Source organism: Malaya genurostris, chromosome 3 (assembly GCF_030247185.1).
Source record: "Malaya genurostris strain Urasoe2022 chromosome 3, Malgen_1.1, whole genome shotgun sequence".
NCBI classification, from domain to species: Eukaryota; Metazoa; Arthropoda; class Insecta; order Diptera; family Culicidae; genus Malaya; species Malaya genurostris.
The window spans coordinates 4,447,620-4,468,520 of NC_080572.1; the positions used below are offsets into that span (position 1 = coordinate 4,447,620).

The following is a 20,901-nucleotide window of genomic DNA, read 5'->3' on the forward strand; positions in this document are numbered from 1 at the left end:
GATATGTAGTCAGAGCAACAATGTGTTATAAAATTCTGAACTATAATTTCAAACAGCTTCGATACAGCTCACAAAGCAAGTTGGATACTATATTCTTGTTCCATATTTCAGGAAAAATTCCAGAACGTAAAGCACAATTAAAAATGTTGGATAGTGGAACTAACAAAATATCAGAACAATTTCTTATCGCCACGGATGAAATACCGTCGGGTCCAGCACATTTCTTTTCTTGTCTAACTTCGTAAGCCGGTAGTGCAAATTTTGCTTTAAGAGTGCGATTTTTATCACACATAAAATTTGTGACCATATTGTTGAAAAATAGCATTTCATTTATTACGTTTTTTTGCATTGTTGAATGTGTTTTCACTGAGACGGTACCTTCCATCAGACATCAACATCTTTGATTGCGAAAATTTTCTTTCGATTTCCGCATTAGAATTGGGAAACGCAAGCACATATATCGAAAAGTTTTTGTAATTCCTGATGATTGCTCTACTGAAATAGCAATTTGTACCACGCGAGATCGGAGATGTCCCGGGTTCAATGCATAGGACGCTGGTCTTACAAGCCAGTTGTCGTATGTTCGAGCCCCGACCTGGAAGGGTTCTTAGTGTCAGTAGAATCCATAGTGCTAGCCATACAATGATTCTGTACGCTTAAGAATCGGCTGCGAAGTCTGTTGAAACAGAAAGGCCAAATTACACAAAAGGAATGTAATGCCAAGACTTTGCTTTGAGATCGGAGATCATAAACTCGAAATTTTGTCCACCGAAGAAAACATTTGCTAGAACAGCCTTCTTGTAAATTTTGGTTTTATCGAGGTAAAAATACACCAATTCGGCCAGCTCGACCAATTGCTGAAACGTTCGCCCATCCTTCATTTTTTGAGGTTTCATAAAACTCAGTATCTTCAAAAATTTACAAAGAATTTTTTTTCGAACAGTTGATTCACAAATGATGAAATGATGTTTTTTGAAATTTACGCAAAATCCGCGTCATAGGATCAAAATCTGTTCCAAATTTTCTAGAGCTCGAAGAAAAATTAAGCTACATTTAAGCAAATAAGCTTGAACAATTTGAAAAAAAAACAATTAAACTAATTGAATGTAATTTAAAGTAGTAGTGAGCCCAATAACTATGACAGTACTACCGTTGAATTTTAAGAGGCATTTAACGAAATTCATTCGGAAAATCAACAAATTCAATGAACGAGTTTTCTAATGTCCATAACATATCTGGAAAATGTATTTAATTGGAAAAGAGAAACCTATTTGAATTGAACTGATTGAAACATAGAGTTGGAGTTCATAAGGCTCACAATTCAGTCAAAACTACGTACTCAATAAGTAGGTTCGTTCACTACTGTAAGCATAATCTTCAGTTCAACACTGTTACCTAGAGTAGCACCATCCTCGAATGATGAATTCCCGCAGACTGTTAAAACTTTGTGGTACTGCTGTGATTCCTATACATGAAACAAAGACATGAATAGGTTTTGACCGATAAACGATGCCTATATTATAACGAGTGCTAATATTTATAGCATTGTAATATTTCGGAAAATCAAACCATTTTTGGCTAGATAAAAACTATAAATAAATAAAGAACATAAATAAAACAACCAAAATACTTTTCGCGCAAATAGATAGCCGGGTCGTGCCGACAGGACTATTTGTTTGATGATTTATTATATTACATGAGTTCTAGTTTTCCATTTTTTCATTCATCAGAAAATTCAAATCTCGTTAATGAAAAGAAAAATTCTGCTAAAACAAGCGTAAAAATGATCTGCTTATGTTGCTTCCCTCAAGCATCTAAAAACTAAACCCTATCAGCGTGAATATTGTTATTTACAAAAACTATGAAAGGAAATGTACATTTAAAACGAGAGAAAATCGGCTGCCGACATTTTGGTTACACACCAGCTGTAAGAAGCAACATCAGAGCATGACGTTCTCCTACGGCTAACTGAGAGCTCGCGCTGACTTATCTAACTAAGAAATTTCAGCAACGTAGACACAAACGAGTTATTAGGTTCGTCTTTTGATCCACGCTTAGTTTTTTCTTGCTTTTGAACACCATGGTTTTTGTGTATTTTTTACTGATAAATCAAACCATAAACAAAATAATCAATAACCTTAACTGTGATTCTTTAAACAATTTCGAAAAGCATCTCTCATTCTTGCGTGCTATTGTCCCGTATGAATTATAGGTACATTGTATGTTCACCTAAAGATCTTTTATTGCTACAGGCAAACCTTCAATCAGTGACCCTACCTTCATTACTTGGTAATGATGAGAGCTCGTGGCGCGTGCAATCTTTACCTGAACAAATTGTGTTGCTTTTTGTTGCGTTTTAGACTGCTTTATAAACATTTCATAACCTTAAGCTTTTCTCTTATTATATGCAAGTTTATCGTATTTTTTAACTGTAAACCACCAGCCGTTTGACAAGAAAGCTCTCCAACTAGATGACTGTCCGCACTTGGTTTTCTTCTACAAAATTAATTAAATATATATATTTTACATGTTACATCCTAATATCAACGAATTCATCTCAATTTATTTGATCCTGACACAATAGAAACTGAACTCTAGAGTTGCACAAACAATTTTTGCTTTTGTGATATCGATTTTTTTTATAAGAGCATTTTATTGATCGACTCACATGTTGTATTACAACGGCACACGAGGCTATCACTCCTAATGCAAATGTTATTTTTTACTCGTTTCAACCAAATCCCTAAACAATCATTCCTTTCATTCCTGTTTGTTTGGCCGTACGCAAATGTCGGGTTACGCACATCGGTATCGTTGAGTCTCTGATTGCTCGTTAACTGGTTCAGACAACTTTATTTTTGTGTCTAAAAGCTTAAGCTCACGTTAACGTGTTGAACATTGAAAATGATTTCCTCGATCATATTTTAATCAATACGCTGCCGATTTAAAAAAAAAGTAATGAATATGTAAGAATAACGACGCAGACGGAAAAATTTTTACCCCAACAAATTATACAGTATTTTTTTTCAAACTTATAAAACCGATACACTGAAGAAGGATGTAAATAACATTCCGAAATACGCGTATCTGTATTGTAACGTTTGTTATGCTTCATTAAAGTATAGTGACTTTGTGAAAGTGTAATAACGTGACAGCGAAATAGTGGAATTAAATGGTACATAAATAGTGCAACTGTTGAAATTATACAGACTTTTAGAATTTCACAATATTTGAAATTTTGTAACTAAATCATCACCCCGGGAGGTTAAAGCCGGAGTTAATTAAATAGAGATAAAAAAAAACTCTAAAACTTGGCCTTCGCGACCATATTCAATCTGTATTAATTTCAACAGCGAACGAAGTTAAAATCTTTCTAGAAGAACGAAATCATATAGATGTAAAAGATGTATATAAAATACAATTCAACAATGCTTGTAGCTCACGTTTAGATGTGAATGAGATAAAATTACATTCGCTTCGATTCACAACTAGGTTCACGGTGCATTACATTCGAGAAAATATGTCGCAGTACGAAGTAATTCTTTCAATAGAAATTTCCCCCATTATCCGAAATGGCGGACAATAACCAATAATAAGAGTTACAATCACTTTGCTTTGTTTTTTCCGTGTAGCGCGTAATAAGGGCCGGTAATAAGGGCCGATATTCGCACTGAATTCTGCATAACCTGACAATCACTCTAAAGGAAAATTGGTCGATTGGAGCAAGAAAATGCTTAAGAAATACAACCGTTGAAGCTCAAAAGATGTATTGAAGATCGTGATTGGTGACGAATCGCATGCGCATGAGCTGGTAGAACGGGTTACATGGCAACTGTACCACTATATTAACGTTAGGACGGTTAATTCTGAGTGGTACACAATCTTTTGTTGACTTCAAGTTGACTTTGGAGAAATTCGCTAAACAAAAGAAGATGACAATGCGAGCTCGCACACATCAGCTCAGAACAGCGCCAATTTGGCCGGTCAAAACATCGAATTGATGAAATGACTTCTTTTTATTTCCACACATCCAGAAAAAATACGTGGTCAACGATTTTCGAAGCCAGAAGATGCTGTTGAAGCAATCAAAAACATGTTTATTTAGCAGGTGTCTCAATCGGATTGGAATCACTCGCATACACAACTGTATCATGGAGAATATTTTGGAAAACAATAATTCCATTTTCCAAGGAGCTAAATTATTTTTCTTACTTTTTGAAATTATATAAAAAGCAACCCTCGTAATGACAATATTATGATGAAATGAGGTAGTTTGCCAATGTGCTTTAAACCGAATAAGAAGAATTAATGAATAATATTAGCAAACATAATAAAAGTCTGGTAATCAATACTCTGGAGATGATACAAACATCTGTTTTAATCCACTTGTGTAATGATACCTTTATTATAAGTGTGTTATTTCTGTGTTATTTTTTGGGTCGGCGGTTTCTGACGCCAGTCTAACAAAGCAGATTTTAACCGCTACTTCTGGAATCGGAAAACGATATAGTCGACTTTAGTTACGAATGAAATCTTCTCGTTTCGACATTGTCATTTAGAAGAATTTGAAGTTTTTTACAATCTGCTTGGAGGGCCGAGTGCCATACACCATTCGACTCAGTTCGTCGAGATCACAAAATGTCTTTGTATGTGTGTATGTATGTATGTATGTATGTTTGTGTGTATGTGACAAATAATGACTCACTTTTCTCAGAGATGGCTGTACCGATTTCCACAAACTCAGATTCAAAAGAAAGGGTGCAGGGTTTCCACATTTAAATCTATATTTTTCAGGAGAAAAATCTTCAATTCTATATCAGGGGATCAAAATTCTGTATTGAAAATCTGTATAGGAAATAAAAGCCGCTGCCGGAAAGGAAATGTTATAAAATCGAATCGAGGGAACGGGTGATGCCTTTCACGCAGCCTAACTGGGTTCGATTTCCAATCCCGAACATAGGAACAGAAAGTTTTTCTGGCCCGAAAAGGTGAATCCCGGTCCGAATTCCGGTTCCGAAACTATAGGGTAAAGTGTGTTTAAAATTTCAAACTGTCATTTGTGCGGCGATGCAATTAAAAAGAATTCTTAATAACTTGGCATAACTGTTCACAAATTGAAAAGGTTATGTTAGTTTATATCCAAAAGAAAGTTTCAAATTTTATTCAAGCTTGAAAAAAAATTCTATTTTTGAAAATGTAAGTAATATGAGAAAGGCATAAGAAAGTCACTACAAACGATACGCGCAGCTACCACAGCAGTCAACACGCATATGACACGATAACAATAATTAGAGCCAGGACACACAAGACACCAATATTTGAAGCAGTTTATTTTTTCGCACTCTCTCCCAGCACTCAAAGCACACCGCTTGCGTTGTGGTACTCAAAATGTTATATTTTCATAACTGGCCTGTCGTATACGCTTTGGCCGCACTGTAGCGAAAACTTGAGTGTGAACTACGGTGTTTACATTACTTTGCTTTACACCGCACTGGTTCAATTTCAGTTTTGAGCAGTGTGTTGGATATTTATTTTGCTCAGAGTATTTAGTACACTCTCTTCGGAACTATGATTCCAACTTGCTCATAACAGACTGCGAAGTAATATAAGAGGTCGCGCATAATTTTCCTAACCAGCATTAAGAACAGGCGGATAAAACAAAAAATCGTAGATAGTAAACTGTTGTACGGCATCGAGCTGACGGGTATATCGACGGACTCTCTCACATCAATCCTATCACCGGTCTACAACAAAGCAATCAACATATCATCGGAACTACTACCTTCCACTTCTTGTACGGCAGCCTGCATCGAAAGTGGCAGATTACCCTTTTCTTTTCGAGTAACAGAAACGTTTCTAGAAAGAACCACCTCAAACTGCGACAGTCCTCCACGACGAGGCGAATCGACTTCTATCAAAAGACACCAATCAAGAGCACCCCCGGTGGCTGAGTTCCATTGGAATGGAGCCAGAGAATGAAACGCACCCCGCATACAGAACGATTCCACTATTAAGAATCATTTTTAAAGCAAGCGATAAACCCTCTGCGGTCACTAAAGCAATCACGAAACTACAACAAACTTGCTACTAGGATTACCACATTAATTTCTCGGACGGCTCAAAAGCAAATGATCGAGTTGGAATCGGTGTCACAGACCGCGTTACCAGTTCTTCTTTCCGTATACCAGATCAATGTTCCGTTTTTTCCACAGCAGCAGTCGCGGCTCTTATCGCTGCGATCACACCCATGTCAGATTCAAAACCGATCGCTATCTTCACAGACTCGGCAAGTGTTACCACTTCTCTCTCTTCAGACACCCGCAATCACCCATGGATCCAGGATAGTCAGTCTCTGACTCCAGCCAACACAGTATTCATATGGGTCTAAGGACATTGTAAGACCTAAAACGTTGGATCTCAACTGAGCTCAGATCAACATGGCCCAATCAAGACCTACATTCACTTTTTATGCGACAAAAACAAAAACGATGTTGAGAGTTGGGAAGATGTTGGTGATAAAAACCAACAAAAAAATCTTACCACGCTTACGAACAGGACACTGTAGATTATCGTACACCATAAGGACCGAGGGTTCCTTCCGGAAACCATGTATCGTCTGTAACCAACATAACTCAGCAAAACACTTGATATGAAACTGTCCACAATATCAAGGAGCCCAAACGCAATGGAACATCTTAGAAAATATCCGAGAAGCCCTAAGTACTTCCTTAACCGCACTTTTAAACTTCCTCAAGGATACAAATCTATATGAACAAATTTAAATTTAAACAGTGACATGTTCCATTCCCGTATACACCCAACTGTTCACATCACCTAGCTTCTAAACATAGACGAACCAACCTCCGGTTGAAAATCTCTATCTAACACAGTGTTGAATATACTTCATGCGAAAATATGTATTTATTACTGTTACCGTGCTCACTTCCACTTTCACTTGCATATCATATCACTTGATTTTGCCCATTACCAGTATCACGCACATTGTAGCGATCACTGTAGTGAAAAAAAAATTCCAACAAAAGGTTGGACACGTGATGTTCATAATAACATCAAGCTCATCCCAGTAATTACCTTTTTCTCTGAAGCGGCTTTCGTAATCAGGATCTACATTCACTTCACTTGATTTCCACTGTGAAGTGATACCGATAATAAAAACCAATTTGAATCTATTTGATCTTTTTATAAGATTGCGATAAAAATTACACATGAGCATGATCAGCCTTTATAACATAAAATTTATAGTGACAATAATTGTCATGGTAAAAATTTAATCACAAAGCATGTTCCATGCAGCTGTTTCTAAAATATTAAAACTATTTAGTTGAATTTCATACACAAAAGTAACAGGAATGCAGGATTTCGCTTGTCTGGTATGAAACATGAACAATCAACAACGAACAATCAATCTAGAGCTGCTGTTGCTTCTACAATTCAAATTCAAGCTAAATGGTGTAAATAAAACAAAACTACCCGAACAGCAATAATTTTTTCTATTGCCCGAGTCAAATCTGTATGTAAACTGATACTTTCAAATTTCATCCGAGATGTTCAAGTATATAGGACAGTTTTGAATCATACGTTTGATAAGGTAAGGTAAGGTTCATTTCCATTTGTTCTAACTCAAATTAATTAAAGAAGTCATCCACTTTTTTCCCAAATACATGGGATATATCAAAAGAATCATCTTCATGCTATCTCGCGGTGTTCACTCTTAATGGATTCTTAAATACCGCATGAAAATCGACATGAATCGAATTACAGAGATGAGCCTTGTTGGTAACTATCACTCAAAAGCTGTAGGATTTTGGAATTGACAACTGACATACGCGTACATTCACGAGAGAAAATGTCATGAGATCTATAACATTTGTCGTCCACTGCAGTCACTGCGAAATGCAGTCGACGGCTATTGCCATTTGTGCGTTTTGACTATCTGCTGTTTCGTGTCATTCTCCTGTACCGTTCGCAACCCTGAATCGGACTATAAGGCGAATTACTTTGGTCCACCCATCTATGAGAAAATTGATTGCACATTAGTTTCTTTTTAACACATATCACTCTGTAGTTCCGGAACCGAAAGTCGGATAGGAATGTAATTCGATAAGACCAGCCTATAAGACTAGATTTTCTTCCAATTGTATCTATGTTTGTTGAAAATGGTTCAGTCATTTTTAAGAAAGGTGAATGAACATTTCTAGTTTTTGCACAAAGGGTAACTGCCCTCTTATCATCTCAGCTCCACAATCAATATCATAAAGGAAAACAATTACTTAGAGAGTTCTCTGTTAAACACATTGGCTCAAATGATAAGATGAAAATAGGCTCAAACGCATCAAACTAACGCGTCCCATAACAGAAGTATTGCACATTTTTCTGTTTATCTTTCCAGTAATATTACTTCTTAGAACCGAAGCCAATATACATCGACCGATTACAACACAATCCGTTGATTGTAGCCCGAGTAATAAACAAAATAATTTGCTGACTCGATTGATGAGATGACTATTGATGCAATTTACCTACCACTCTGTTATTCCGAAACCAGACGTGAAATCCAAACAAAATATAATAGTATGGGTTCACAAGACCTTCCATTTGAGTTTGTAAACACGTCGTTTTTGTTTGATGCCAAACCTAACTCATTTTCCATCCTAACTTCTGTTAGACAATTTGTTTGAAGCCAGGTTCAAACCTCAAATTGATTTTAAATTCGAGTCTGATTCATACATCGGATTTTCTAACACTTCCGTTGCTAAGTGCGAATCTAACGCAGTTTCGTGAAAAGTGTGTTCGATGACAATACCCTACGATTTTAAAATCAACCAAGAGCGTTTTCTGATTTCGATAAACTGAGTGGCATGCTATATGACATTCATCATCTATCTAAGGAAAACAAAAAGCAGGCAAATCTGTTCAACACGTTAATGGTAGATAAATATAGCATTTATTACAAAAGGGAAACCCGAGGTTGGCGCTGGTCTTACAAGCCAGTTGTCATATGTTCGAGCCTCGACCTGGAAGGATTCATAGTGTCAGTAGGATCGTAGTACTAGCCATGCAATGATTCTGTACGCTAAGAATCGACTGCGAAGTCTGTTGAAACAGAAAGGCCAAATTCCACAAAAGGAATGTAATGCCGAGACTTTGCTTTACGAAAGGGAATGTCTCGTCAACTGTATTGTATCCAAGATGGCAACACAATCGCAATGCAGAGTACATAAATTGAATTGACTTTCGAGACACGGTAATGTTCAAATAAACTGTACTGATAAAAAAGTACAGTGTGATGTAAATTGCCTAGTATAATAGACTTCAATCTCGATAGTATTTTAGACAATTAAAGATTAGTTGTTTAGATTATCTCTTCCAGCCGCTACGAGCGAATCAACACAACTATTCTAACCGAACCGAACCGCAGACAACGACATTCTTCTTCTTGCTCTAAATGGTAGAGTAATTTTATTGTTTTGAATAAAAAAAAACTTTGTTTATTCCTTGATCAAATAAACTCTGCTCGATAGTGTCGTCCCACCATTCTGGGAGAGACTGCGCTAATTTGTTCTTAAATCTAAAGTGACTAAAACGAGCTGTTGTCGTGAGTGGATTCCCGTGTTTACCGTGTGCATTGCATACGTATGACTGCTTCGGCAGTAGAGTTGCGGAGGCAGAAACAAGAACAGTTTTTGGGGATGAATTCGCTTACTTATTAATGTCGGCCGCGGATCTTCGCCGATTTTTACCTGCTAGAGTATTGACCACGCTTTGATGGTGCGTGACAGATTGCTGTGCTGGCGGAGGCGTGATGGTTGGCAGAGGAAGTGGCGATACGACGCTATTGTTAATGATACTGATTTGCTGTGTCTGCTGATTGGCATGCACTTGCTGCAGCTGATGTTGGGCTTGCGACAGTTGCTGATGTTGTTGTATGTGAATCTGTGTGGCGGCGGGCTGGTTGGAAGTAGTTATTATCTGTTGGGTTTGTTGCTGTTGTTGGACCTGATGTTGCTGCTGTTGAAGTTTGAGCTGTAGTTGTTTGGTAGTCATGACCAACTGATTTGGTGCAGCACTGGTAGTCACATTTAACGTTTGACCCAGTTGCTGGCCATGATGTGTAGCTGGTTAAATGTGAAAACTATTAGACGCAATTCATTTGCTTAAATCGATCGAGAAAGTACCCGTAATAGGATTTGTAATCTTCAACGTTGATCCGGACATAGCTCGCTGCTGTGCTACACGAGCAGCGATTTGTTTGGTAATGGGTGTAGCAACCGATGTAACCACTGGAAGCTGACCGCTTCGGGGTCGTTGGCTAATATTAAGCAGTTGAATTTGCTGACCTGGTTGACCTGTGTTGACTGTTAGAGGCGTTCCGGCACGTATACTTTGCTGTCCTAGGCCTTTCATTCCGGAGGTAACAATTTGAGCTAAAAATTGAAACACATTAGTTCGGTTCGGATGTATACGCTACAGACAGATCACGGCTATCTTACCAATTGGCAAAGAGAGCAGACTAGACCCACCACCACTCGTTTGAGGATTAGCGAGTACCACCGTTTGCGTGGTGGCTTGAGAATTTGCATTAAGCATGTTGGCTGTTCCGCCGCCAGTCACATTGTTAGTGGTATTTCCAGCAGTGTTCAGCGCATTCAACTGGGCAGCACCAGCACTGCCAGAATTAGACACCGGAACGGATACCAGTAAACTAGTTGTTTGATGATGACCGGTGTTACCGCCTGCGGCACCATTGTTAGCTGCGTTTAGTACACCGGTCGCACCGGAGGACGGAGCGGATGAAAGAGATAAGGAGATTGGTTGCGCGAGACCGGGGATCTGAACCTGTAATGAAAGTATGGAAATATTTATTGAGAAATAGTGACTTAATCTTTTCTAGAACTCACCTGAACATTCTGTAGTCCTGGAATCGACGCCATTGCACCGTGCAGACTAGCAAAGTTCAGACCCTGCAAGTTGACGGTCGTTTGCTGGGGATGATGGTGGTGCTGTATCTGTTGCTGCTGTTGGATTTGCTGAACTTGTTGTTGTTGCTGTTGTGGATGAAGCGAAACCGATGGCGGAGGACTAGATAGTGGTGATATCGACGACGATGGGGACTGTATCTGCAAATGCTGCTGCTGAGATTGCTGCTGCTGGGGAGTTTTAGGCGATGGTATCGTAAATTGCAGCCCAGGGCTCGCATTCGGAAGATTATTGGTTAGGTTTATATTACTAGATGAAGTCAGTCTTTCAATTAATGCTGAATTATTATTACTAGTGTTGCTACTACTATTATTACTGCTTAGATTAGAGGTGTTTGTCACGGTGAGTGCAGAACCGTTGTCCACCACTGCAGTAGAAACCGCTTGTTGAGGAGATGGTGAAGTGGTGGTCGCTAGTAAAGCACTTAGGCCTGACATGTTGTTAAATATGATGTTTCCAGTGGTACCTGTTCCGGTGCCAGCCCCACTGGTTCCACTTCCCGCAGCATTTACAGAGGTTGACGAAGAAGCATTCGAATGATCCGAACCGGGTGACGATATTCCTTGAATTTGGAGTTGAATATCATTTCCATTACCAGTTGTAATTCTCCGGATCCCATCGGTGCCCTGAATCTGCAAATGAATACCTCCACTTCCATCATTACCAGTTCCACTAACTCGACGAATTGTCCCTCCTAAAGCAGCAGCGACTGCGCTGCTCGTATTGATGTTCAGTATTCGTTGATTTGTACTGTTGATTATTAATTTGCTAGTGCCATTGTTGTTCGTGTTGTTGAAATTTTGGCCTGTAGAATTACCGGTAGCAGCAACTACATTAAAGCTTTGTGGAAGATTTGATGTGGTGAGAATGGCAGGAGGCGACGCAAGTTGGGAAGCCAGGGCAGACATTGTTACACGAATGTTAGATGGCTGCATATGCTGTTGCACCTGTTGTTGTTGTTGTTGTTGTTGTTGCTGCTGCTGCTGATCAGCTACACTATTTGGAGCCGATTGAATATTGATTAACTGCGTTTGTCCCATTCCACCATTGGCTGGATTACTACTAACGGCAATCAGATTTGTGTGATTCAGTATCCTTTGCCCAGCGGGTTGTTGTATTTGAATTTTACGCCCTCCAACGCTATTGAACAAAGCAGCTGCCGCACTGCCCGATATTGTTGTCGTGCCGGTAGCCTGGTGGTGATGTATCGTGTGCTGTTGCTGCTGTTGAGCTGTTTGTTGTTGATGTAATTCAGTGCCAGTTTTTCCGACTGGCAAGGTCAAACTACTGCTTAACACAGAAGAATTTGTCATAGCAGCTGGAGCGCTGTTTAGTAAACTTATGATAGCGGCATTCGAATTTGACTTCACAGCATGCTGCTGCTGTTGTTGTTGTTGTTGCTGTTGTTGTTGTTGCTGCTGCTGTTGTTGTTGTTGTTGTTGTTGCTGCTGCTGTTGCTGTTGTTGTTGACGGAATTGATTGGCAGAGTTCATTATACTAAGAGCGATGGCGTTAATCTCTGGATTGTTTGTGTGGATTGTGGTGGGAGTGTTTTGATTTTGCTGTTGGGATTGAACATGCTGAACTGGCTGCTGTTGTTGTTGTTGTTGTTGTTGTTGCAATTGCTGTGAAGTCTTGTTCTCTAGCCTGACCAGCAATGGAACACGATTTCCTGCCGAACTTGTAGTACCCTGATTGATGATAGTGGCAGTTTGTGGAGTTGATGTAAAAGTAAAACCTTGTATGTTTTGTGTTCCGACTGGGTTATTACCCACACCAGTCTGATGGCTGCCACTAGCTGTCGCCGTCAAATTCGAGATTTGGCCTGTCGGTTGAACCAGTAATAACGATCCATTGCTAAGACTAAGCGTTTGCTGTTGGGGTTGATGTGTATGCGCTTGTAGTTGTTGCACTTGTTGCTGCTGCTGTTGATGTTGCTGGTGTAAAGTGATCGTGGTACCTGCTGTTTGCTGTTGATTGGAACTGGTGGAAGTATCACAGGTGTTAAAAATTTGTTGATGTCCAGTTGCAGTCGTTGCTATCAGCTGCTGTTGAGTTGGGGGTTGCTGTTGCTGTAGATGAATTTGCTGGTGCTGTTGGTGTTGTTGCAGCGATGCCCCACCAATAGTAATTATGTTGGTGGACGGGCCAGTGGTTATGATTTGTGGTTGAGTAAGCTGTTGCTGAACGATTTGCGCTTGTTGTGGTTGTTGCTGATGGTTGTTACCCGGGAGAGCATTAGAACTCGTAGCATTAATCGTTATATTTCCACCAGCTGAAGCAATTTGTGATACCAACGCTGGGTTAGTTGCTTGCAGTCTAGTTATTAAAGCATGCGTAGGATGAGACTGAAGTTGCTGTTGAATTTGCGAAATTTGTTGCTGCATTTGAACTTTCTGTTGTTGAATATGAGCCTGCTGTTGATGAATTGCTTGTTGTTGCAGCTGCTGTTGTTGTTGTTGTTGTTGCTGCTGCTGCTGTTGTTGTTGTTGTTGCTGCTGCTGTTGGACGCTTTGTTCTCGCATTCCTGCAGTATGAAGCACCTTTGGCATCTGACCTGGAACTAAGTGGGTGATCTTGACCGACTTTCTGCCTTCTTCCGTGAAGATTTCTGTAAATTGCTGTATGTAGCGGTGTGCATGCGCTCGGGTTCCTAAAGTAAATTGACACGCTTCTCCATTTCGTTCGTTCTCCCGGTAGTCCCGATCAACGTACAGTTCTCCCAAATACTCCGAATTGGACGGTCGTTGAAAAATCGATAGCTTTATATGGTACGTTCGGGTATCACCTCTACTAACCACCCGATCTGTTTCTAGAATGTATTCTTCTATAAGCTGCGGTATACAGTCCCGACTTTCCTTTGGTCCATCATATTTCCGGGCAAATTTCTCCACGTTTACATCCGTCGGAGCAGCTAATTCCGGCAGTTCAAGATTTGGTACGTTCACCGTTGGACTGACATCCGAGGGTTTTTTCGGCAGTGTAAAACTAACCACGCTTCGTTTGGTGGCCGCATACTGGCGAGGTTTCGCTCGGTACTTTGTCATAAAGTCGCTCAGCTCCAGACCGAAGTTGTGAGTGAACTGATCTGTTTTCCTTTTGCGATTGATGGCGACTTGGGAGAATTTTTTCGCCTGTCGCCGAATCGGAGCCGTATTGAAAATGTAACGACGATGCTGTTGGTTGATAGCCATTATACCAACTTCCGGGTTGGGATCCAAGCAGAGCGGTTCAGCCGTTGCCAAAACCAACTGACTCTCCAGTGCGAGTTTCTCCTCTGGACTCCAGTCACCATCTGCCGTGAGCAGATTGACGTCGGCCAATAAGCTCTGATAAAAATGATAACAATTATATGTTTATTATGTAGCAACAGTATGTTGGCAAAATGTTTAAGTAACGGCATAAAGACTGTCCCAGAAGGTATGGACGCAACCAAAAACCGCTGCCATTTCGCAATGGTTCAGAATCTGTAAATTTTGATGGCTACGTCCTGTTGTTTACACTCTTCTTCTCGTTTTCATTAGTTTGTTTCAAAATGCGTGGACTTTCAGCAGAACAACGTCGAAAAATTGTGTACAAATGGTGCACAGAACGCAGACTGTCACTGAGAAAAATAGCAAAAATGGAAGGAGTAAGTGAAAAAAAAACGTGCGAAATGCAATCAGAAAGTTCGGTGAGGATAACACCTTTGAGGAAAAACCGAAAACGGGTAGAAAAAAAGGTCCTGCTAACCGTCAGTTGGATAAACGTATACTGAAGGCGTTCGAGTAAAAGAAGGAGGTTTCAGTTCGGGATGTGGCCAAAAAAGTGGGCACTTCGAAGTCAAATGTTCTTCGTGCTAAAGAACGTTTGAATCTTCGAACCTATAAGAGGCAAAAACAACCAAAACGTAGTCCGAAACAAGAAGCATCGATCAGGCCGAGGGTTCGAAAGCTGTACAATACGATTCTTGCTGGAAATTTGAACTGCATAATCATGGACGACGAAACCTACATGAAACTCGATTACAAATCCTTGCCGGGGCCACAATATTATACGGTGCAAGAAGGGCAAGTGTTAAACCAGTCCGAGACATCGAGTGAAGTCGAAAAACTTGCTTCTTGCCAATACTCGAAATCAACGATAGAATGGTATACTACCAAAAATGTCACTTTCGTCCCAAAAGACATAAATCCACCAAATTGTCCACAACTTCGACTAATTGAGGAATTTTGGGCCTTAAGGAAGGCACATCTTAGGAAACATGCCTCGGCAGCCGAGACCATTCAACAGTTCGAAAAAGATTGGAAAAAAGTGTCAAAACTTGTCGCCAAGAAGTCTGTACGGAATTTAATGAGGAAGTGAAGTCGAAAAATTTGGTAAGAAAGCTATGGTCTGGCAAACAATTTGTAGCTGCGGTAAAGTTTCGAAACCCTTCATCACCACTGCTTCAATGAACAGCGAAATATACATCAAGGAATGTTTACAAAAACGACTTCTACCCATGATTCGAAGCCACAAGGATCCTGTTGTCTTCTGGCCAGATCTTGCTTCTTGCCACTACTCGAAATCAACGGTAGAATGGTATACTACCAAAAATGTCACTTTCGTCCCAAAAGACATGAATCCACCAAATTGCCCACAACTTCGACCAATTGAAGATTTTTGGGCAGTAACGAAGGCACATCTTAGGAAACATGTCTCGACAGCCGAAACCATTCAACAGTTTGAAAAGATTGAAAAAAGTGTCAAAACTTGTCGCCAAGAAGTCTGTACGGAATTTAATAAGGAACGTTCGCAAGAAGGTGCGCCAGCTAGTCTACAATGGCTAAATAGCAAATGTTGAGAATAATATTTTGTTGTTGTAATTTGAATACCACTTGTGAATTATTTACAGCGAAATCAAAGTGCGTCCATACTTTCTGGGACAGTCTTTATATGGGATATTCAGTTGAATATTGTTCTATCAGTAAAACTACTTAACCAACTCACAAATCCTGAAACAAACGTCAAACAAACACTCACCTGGTTGGTTGGTTTTAGCAACACGTAGTACGTATCACAGGTGAAGATAGGAAATGACTGTCGATAATCACGAATTTCAGCAATCACACATCCCGAGTAGAACAAACCGGGACATTTCGTCTCGAACATATCGACAAGTACGAGCGGAAGTTCCTCGCGGTCAATGCACTCGAGCAGTTCCTCTTCCTCGTACGGCCAACGGATAGTCTCCTGGAGCTGTTCTGTGTTGATATCTACTGTGCTCGCCAATGGAGAACCAGCACGTTCCGACAATATAGCACCACTTTTTGAGATCTAAAAATACATTCATGAATGCGATATACAAAAAATAACAGCGATAATCAACAAGTCTTACATTTCGCCCTCCATCACATGATTGTTCAGTTCCTCTTCTAAATGCTAATGAATATCCTTTATTACCGGGATAGAGATTTAGGATTAAAGTGTTGAGATTTTCTCGCAACACCAGTTTCTCCAGAAGAAACGACGTATTCCTTAAATTAAGCTGCTGGAAATAAAAGTTCATACAATTTCTAATCACCTCAAAATTTCTTCCATTACTTACCTTATTAGTTGCAGTATTGTCCTCAGCTAGTAATTCAATATACAATTCCCTAAGTTTGTCATGAATGTTAAATTTTCCGTTAGCGTGAGTGTTTCCCCCAGTCGATGAATGTCCAGTGACAATTCCGTGACTGGCGGATGAGGGAGAAGCCGAGGATCCATAAGGATGACTACTACCGCTGCTTCCACTGCCATGATGCTGAGTATGATGATGATGGTGATTGTTGCTGCTACTACCAACAAAACCAGAAGTGCCGGTGGAAGAACTGTTGATTGACGAAGACCCAGACGCATTTGATGTCAATGATCCTGCCGAGGATGATAATTTCGACTTTTTTGACGGGGAGCTACTGACATAGCCGGAGTCAGTCGCTCCCCTCTTGTCGATGTGATGGTGATTGCTGAGTGATAAACTGCTGGTCGTAACACTGCTATTCGCGGACAATTTCAACAACTGGGAAGTCGAACTGGCGCTACCAGAAGCCAGACAAGCAGAGGATAGCGACGTAGACGGTGTTGCGAGAAGTGTTTCAGGAGGTGAAGTAGACTGTATACCACTTAGCGTTGCATATGATGATGACGATGGCAGAGGACTGGTGGCACTGCTGCTGCTGCTGGTGTTGAACAGTGGGGTACTGTCATTCAGAATAGGACTAGGTAGACTCGGATACTGAGGCGGTGGATCGATTAACAACGTTTGTTGACGTGAGGGAGATTTTCTTAGTTTACAGTACGCATCATTCAACATGTACTGTGGAGAAACAGATGCATTACAACGGTTGTAACAGACTTAACAATCATTAATACTTACATCAGCTTCTTGACATGATGCAGGTTCCAAACTTTGCATTGTGGTTCGTACAGATATGCTATTGATGTATACATTCACAATAGAATATACAGTTTCCAAAACTGTTTGACAGGACTCAATTGACTACACTTTTATTCTGCATCTAATGACTGTAAAATTAAAAAAGAAGAGAAATAAATTAAACCCACAGTAGCAGTTCACTAATACTTTTTTGTGCCATTTTCAATAAATAGTATCCTAAATAAACAATATAGTTTTCATCATAAATAAACTTAGCATTTCAGTGTCAATTTGCAACTCCTGCTCTGAACAGTTCCAATGTTGACATCTACCGATTAGTCAAATACTCACGTTGGTGAAAAAATATGAAAAACCTATAAGTTTGGCACGTTCAAGTGTGAAAATACTACATCAACAGCAAAAAACTATTATACAATTATTTCTCTATAATCAAATCGCAATATGGTAATATATTTGCAATGTCCTAGATAGCCCGATTTGAAATAGAAAATCACAAGAGTGTAGCATATCAACACAAGCTTTTGTATTTATCGTACTGCATACTTTTCCACTGTATAAATCTGTTATCTCAGTTATGCTTATTGCTTCTGCACTCGATAATCCGTTAAGATTCTAGGAGGAAGGTGTCTTACTGGCTTATGTTTGCTGGTTGATTAATATTTGAGTTTTACTGTCAAATTATCAGGCTCTTCTTGTTATGATAAATACATTTCTTTTCGAGGTTTCTCACAACCTCACCTAGGCCCTTCTCACTAATCACATTCGTGTTGGGTTTGTCAGTCATAGTTCCCAGTAAAAACGATAGAATTGGAATTGACAATATACAATCACTTCATCCGTTTATAAAATATTACATCAACAATTAACTTGACTTCAAGTATTGAATATTTAAGATATGTATCTTGAAGCATTTCAGAGAGTTTCTCTACAATGTTTTTTTTAAATATAATTTAAAGCATGATTTTTTAAGTTCAATTGATCGAAAGTCTTTAGAAACTGATACCTCATTTGGTGGTCTTTATCAATGTATTTTCTTGGTGACTTTCGTTTCTCTATGCCAATGCATGAGAGACAATTATAACAGGGGAATTTCTGCGGTGCGATAATGAAAAGTTTTGGCATTACATTCCTTTTGTGGAATTTGGCCTTTCTGTTTCAACAGACTTCGCTGCCAATTCTTAGTGTACAGAATCATTGCATGGCTAGTACTATGGATTAGAGATGGGCAATTCGTTCGCGAACGGTTCAAAAGAACTAGCTCTTTTGAAAGAATGAATGAGCAGCAGTTCTTTTTTCGAGAACGGTAGTTCCTCAGTTCAAAGTCGTGGGACCTTTTTTTGCTCGCTTAACCTTTTTTCGAGAACGGTTGTTCTGTAATAAAAAAGCTGCATCACGAAAGCTCAGTTCTAATTCGTGGGACCTTTTTTTTGCTCGCCTAACCTAACAACACTAAGTTCTCATTTAGTCATTGCTGTTGTATTCAATTGAATTGATTCATTGAGCCTCTTTATCATTGAGGATTTTCTGTGTTTCGGGTTAGCGATTACAGAGAATTGGTGATCATGGTGATTGGGTTTCCGATTTAATAAAACCTTTCTTACATTTCACAACGACAACCAGCTGAGTTCGTGTATAACACTAGTCGCGTAAGGTTGAATTTTTCTCTTGCTTGATATTTCGATTTCGATTACTTTCGTGAAATAATGTGAAAACAGTAAAGAAACGCATTATACCATTTCTTCACTGTTTCCTGTTTTTTTTTGTCCACAATTTACGGTGAGTTCGTTCATGTTTCCATATTTTAATTTTGTTGTTGATTATTGGACAAGTTATTAAATAGCAGCATGATTCTTTCTTCGAATAGAATTATTCCCATGCCTAATTCGATTTTCATTTTTAAAATGATTTTTAATGATTACCAATATTTATCTAGCATAAAACCCGATCATACGAGTTCAAGGAACATCCGTGAATGAAGAGATTTTGTTTAATAGATAACGGAATTTGTATTCGTTGTTGTAAAAATAAGTTGCGTAAAACTAAATTCATTAATGGGTTTCCACCGTTCTCTCGATTGTTAGCTTTCAGGAGTTCCACAAATTTCGGAAATTCGTTCTGTGCTTCGTATTTTCACCACAAAGTACAATTGACACAAAACATGATAAAACTTCTATTAGGGCATTTTTTTCACGAACTATCCAAAATCAAAATAGATCAAGAGTCGTATGCTTCGAAGAACCAGCTCGCAATACTGGCTCATGAGTTGGAATGGGGAGCTAGCTCGTGAGCTGACTCATGTGCTAACTCACGAGCTGAGTTGAGTGTCCGTATTTTTTTTATTTAATTTTACCTTTTTCTTTATTTCATTTTACTAATGGTTTTTGTATGAGATGATTATTGGAAGTGATAAGAATGAGGATACCGTTACCCTATTTTGTTTAAAATCTATTAACAAATTTAGATTCATTTTTTTGTATTCATTATCACTGGCAACACGGTTAGTTGAAAAGCGACATTGAAACCAATTCAGGAACATGTGATGACCTACTATTACTTTCTCATTCACAAAAAAATGAGCACCCAACATAAAGGCACAAAGTAACAGCCGACTACATACATATTAGCCTGCAATGTGAATATGTACGTAACAACCGTGCCTTATTATGATCTACGCCTAGACGTCATCTCCTTCTCACTGACAAACGTTCATTGTGGAGAGATTATCTCACCGATTTTTGTCAACAGTGTCTCGTCAATATTGAGACTTAGGCATTTAAACAAAACTAATGAATTTCCCAATGAGCGTATTGAAAACAGCACTATCTAGATATCTAATTTGACAGCCGTGTGAAAGACTGAGTGGAATTTACTCACCAGTCAACAGACTGCACAGAGAAGATGAATTCGAGGAGAAATCTTCCATGCCTTCCAAGCTCAATACATCTATTCAGAACAGCAAGAAAACTTTAAATAGAATTAAATTCCTACCTTTTGACAATGATTTTGTTATCCTTTTCAATAAATTTAGTTAGCTCGTTCATTTCGTCTTTGAGTGGGTAATGTTTTAAGAATCACTGAATTTTCACTTACGCTTAAAGAACTCACGTTTCTTGTTTTGCGTAAAAGAAAAATACGAAAAAAGATCTTCGAATAACATACCTACATTTTACAACTACGTCTATAAGACGACTTCAATGAGTGAGAGACATCCTCTTTTTACATACGCTATACTCTCAGAGCCTCTTCCTTCGGATTATTGCTTCTGGTTGTCAATGCAATTCACTTTTTTTTGCTTTTGGGTAGGAAATCAACACTAACAGTACCCGATCATTTCACTATTGCATTCATCAATTTGGATTTTGTTGATAAAACAGTAATCACATGTAAGGCCAGAATCAATCATTATTTCTTCCAAATCAGCCATCTACGAATGTTTCAAAATTTTCTTCATACAAGATACGATAAATTAACGATCAACGTTGCACCTTATATCTTCTAATTCT

At 39.1% G+C, this 20,901-nt stretch overlaps 1 protein-coding gene across 1 annotated transcript; it reads right to left on the reverse strand.

Annotated features, from left to right (window-relative positions):
* Nucleotides 1–1,627: 1,627 nt before the first annotated feature.
* On the reverse strand, nucleotides 1,628–20,212 carry LOC131439608 (uncharacterized). The gene is given in 8 exon segments (XM_058610846.1): nucleotides 1,628–10,136; nucleotides 10,197–10,857; nucleotides 10,920–14,327; nucleotides 16,003–16,296; nucleotides 16,358–16,507; nucleotides 16,568–17,317; nucleotides 17,378–17,526; nucleotides 18,031–20,212. Coding segments are annotated over 7 exon segments (5,718 nt in total). The 5' UTR covers nucleotides 17,417–17,526; nucleotides 18,031–20,212; the 3' UTR covers nucleotides 1,628–9,720.
* Between the last annotated feature and the right edge of the window lie 689 nt (nucleotides 20,213–20,901).